This window comes from Impatiens glandulifera, chromosome 9, assembly GCF_907164915.1.
Source record: "Impatiens glandulifera chromosome 9, dImpGla2.1, whole genome shotgun sequence".
Lineage (NCBI taxonomy): Eukaryota > Viridiplantae > Streptophyta > Magnoliopsida > Ericales > Balsaminaceae > Impatiens > Impatiens glandulifera.
In genome coordinates this window covers 10,291,977-10,295,139 of record NC_061870.1, presented here as the reverse complement: position 1 = coordinate 10,295,139, position 3,163 = coordinate 10,291,977, and the positions used below count along the sequence as shown (strand labels likewise).

The 3,163-nt window shown below is 38.8% G+C and overlaps 1 protein-coding gene across 1 annotated transcript; it reads left to right on the top strand.

Moving 5' to 3' along the window:
- The first annotated feature begins 508 nt into the window (after positions 1 to 508).
- Positions 509 to 1,902, top strand: LOC124915809. The gene is made up of 2 exons (XM_047456563.1): positions 509 to 961; positions 1,666 to 1,902. The coding sequence occupies exons 1-2, from the start codon at positions 509 to 511 to the stop codon at positions 1,900 to 1,902; spliced, it is 690 nt and encodes a 229-aa protein (XP_047312519.1).
- The last annotated feature ends 1,261 nt before the right edge of the window (positions 1,903 to 3,163 follow it).

The window sequence follows — 3,163 nt, the reverse complement described above, 5'->3', positions numbered from 1 at the left end:
AATTGAGGTTATTGGAAAGGGTAAAGCCATTGTCACTGATTCTAATGAGAAAGTTATAGAAGTCAGTTGCATTGTTAATCTAATGATGGATCAAGCTATTGCGAAAGCAGTTGCAAAACTTGATATCTCCGAATCCTGGGTGATGAACAAAGTGGTCAACAGGTATTATCAAGTTATTACTGGAAAAGATGTTAGGGAAAAATAGAGGAAGCTGATCAATGTGGAGAAACGAGTCTTGAAGTGGGCTAAAACCACTGAGGTCCATAAAGACCTCAAGATGAAAGATCTGGTGGAAACTAACATCAAAGGTCAAGCTCTCTTTCTTCTACTCGAGGCAAGAAAGGGAAATTTCAATCCGATGGAAATAAATGCTACTGTAGAAGAATGTTCATTAAAGAGACTTGATCAAATCATGAGCAACTATAGCTCAACTATTCTCAGATTTATTCATAACACCGGGTCTTCAGGGTTAAATCCGTTTTATAATCCATCGAGCGACGACAAGTAGATGCAACTCTCTGAGGATGATAATGTGATATCACAAGAAGAAGAGCAAGTTGCTGCTCATCTCATTGAATTGGGGAATTTATCTGTTGAAGAGAAACGCTTGTTGGACCAGCCCCTTATCGATCAGACTCAAGATCTTGTTCAACCTAATTCAATCATGGAAGAAGAGGAGAATATTGCTGAAATTACTCAATCGCCTGTTCGTCAACAGGAATCAGATGTGCTGGAAACTCCTGTTCTAGAAGCAAAGCAATCTCTAGTGAAAGAGGCTGAGGCTGATCAGCCTATTGCAGCACAAATTAAGGTGGAACCCACGAAAGGAGACGAATCTGATAAGATTCCTTCAACTGAGGGGGAACAAGCTAATAACGAAAATTCGTCGGAAGGAATACCATTAGAAGAATGCTTCGTTCCTTGCTCACCATCTCCTCGATCCTCTCATATTAAGACACTGGTGGACATTATTTATAAAGTTGCTGAGCTACCCCTTCATCCCGAAGAAACTTTAGAATAGATTCATAAAATTTGTGAAGACATTCTCAAAGATCAAGAGAAGTCTAGGGATGCATCTGAGGTAGAAGAACCGAAGTATTCTATACAGGTTCATACTCATGTTAGTCCCATTCGAACTGCTCCAGACAGCTCTCTAGAAGTGTCATCTGCTGAAGAAACCTTCCTTGGAAGTACAAAGCTCCTAAACTCTATAACAGAGATGATGCATTCTCTTCAAAATAATATGTTGGACATGCAGTCTAGAATGTCAAATCTCGAGAAGGGATATAGTTCAAACAAAAAAGAATTTTCCTCTTTTCTTGCAACTTAGAAAGAATTGGAGAAGACAATGAAGAGAAATACTTACGAAGTCCACATCGTCAACTCTACCTATTCTAAGTTTGAAAAGAATCTCTTCAAAAGAAAGACGGTGAAGTTTGAGGAACAAAAGGAATTTAACTTGACGTTTCATCAAGAAATTATGAATGGACTGAATCTTTTTCAAAATCAAATGGTTAAGATGACCAATTATATGAATAGAGTCAACGCTAAACGTATGGAACAAGATGACTCTTTTGCAAGGTCGGTTCAAGCCATGGAAGTTGCTGAAGCTGCCGCTGAAAAAAAAGAGCCCTTATTGCTCTTAATAATGATAATGTTAAAAAGGGGGAAGATAGTTCAAGAGGCGGTAGTTCAAGAGGAGGTGCTTCGAGAGGCACCAGATCTAAAAGAAAAGCTATTGATGAAGAAATATATAGACTAGTCAAAAGAGGTGGAGGTCGCGGTGGTGACCGAGGTGGTGGAAGTGGTGGAAGTGGTGGTCGTGCTCTCGTCTCTCGCTTTCAAAATCTATTGACTGGTGAAGGGTTTGCTGATCCAAACGTGAAAAGGGAAGGATCATAATCTGTTTTCTTTAATTATATTTTTTCGTTTTTGGAAATTGATTTTTGGAACTTATGCTTGAAGTTTGTGAACTAGTGTTATTCTTATTTTAATTTGATAGGTGGTTATCTTATCTTATTAATATGGAAAATTTTTAACATCATCAAAAAGGGGGAAATTGTTGGGTCAAATTAATTTGACTAACGTTATTTTAATGATGTATTAGTAAAACTTTGATTAAGAATGAAGTTAAGTCGTCTAATTGTTTTTGTGCAGGTGCATTAAAACTATGTTAAATTAGACATGGACTGAAACAAGCTAATTAGACGTGTCACGTAGTTAGACGTGCAGTCTAACAAATATGTAGTTAGACGTTCAGTCTAACAGATACGTAGTTAGACGTGCAGTCTAACAGATATGTAGTTCGACGTGCAGTCTAACAGATACGTAATTAGACGTGCAGTCTAACAGATACGTAGATAGACGTGCAGTCTAACAGATACGTAGTTAGACGTGTAGTCTAACAGATACGTAGTTAGACGTGCAGTCTAACAGATACGTAGTTAGTCGTGAAGTCTAACAAATACGTAGTTAGACGTGCAATCTAACAGATACGTAGTTAGACGTGCAGTCTAACAAATACGTAGTGAGAAGTGCAACAAATGCGTAGTTAGACATGCAATCTAACTCCATTAGACTTGGTGGTCTAATGGATCTCGCTATTAGACGTTGACATCTAACTTTCTTAGACTTAGTGGTCTAATGGAGCACGTCTAATGCCTCGCTTCAGCAACTGTTTGAAGTTAGCATACGTCTACCCACGATCAACTAGTTGTACGCTACTCCTGCTCCACTCATCCGTGCAATCCGGTACGCCAGCTATTTGTATCTAATGAATGAACGCAACGTACGCGAATATTCCTCCCTCTACTTGTTCAGTAAAGGACAGTTCCAGAAGAATAAACGGCGCACTACTAGTTCGGTATGGCCACGATCCATGTGCATAGAGCCTACTGTACTCTTGTACTATGGAGGTTTTCCAATGGGCGCTTGCCATGTGTCCATCTAGAAGATTCGACTATTGGTGTCCTAACTCTATATATATATTCTCAAGGACAACGGTCGACGTACCGGTCTTACCAGCCTTAGCTTCTATCAATCTTATACTCTTGCACTTACTGATTTGTACATCTTCAAGTTCAAGAGAGAGAATTAAAATCTGTCTAGCTGAGAGATATTCTTAATCATATTGTAAGTTGAATAGACCGTGTTCTTCTCAACA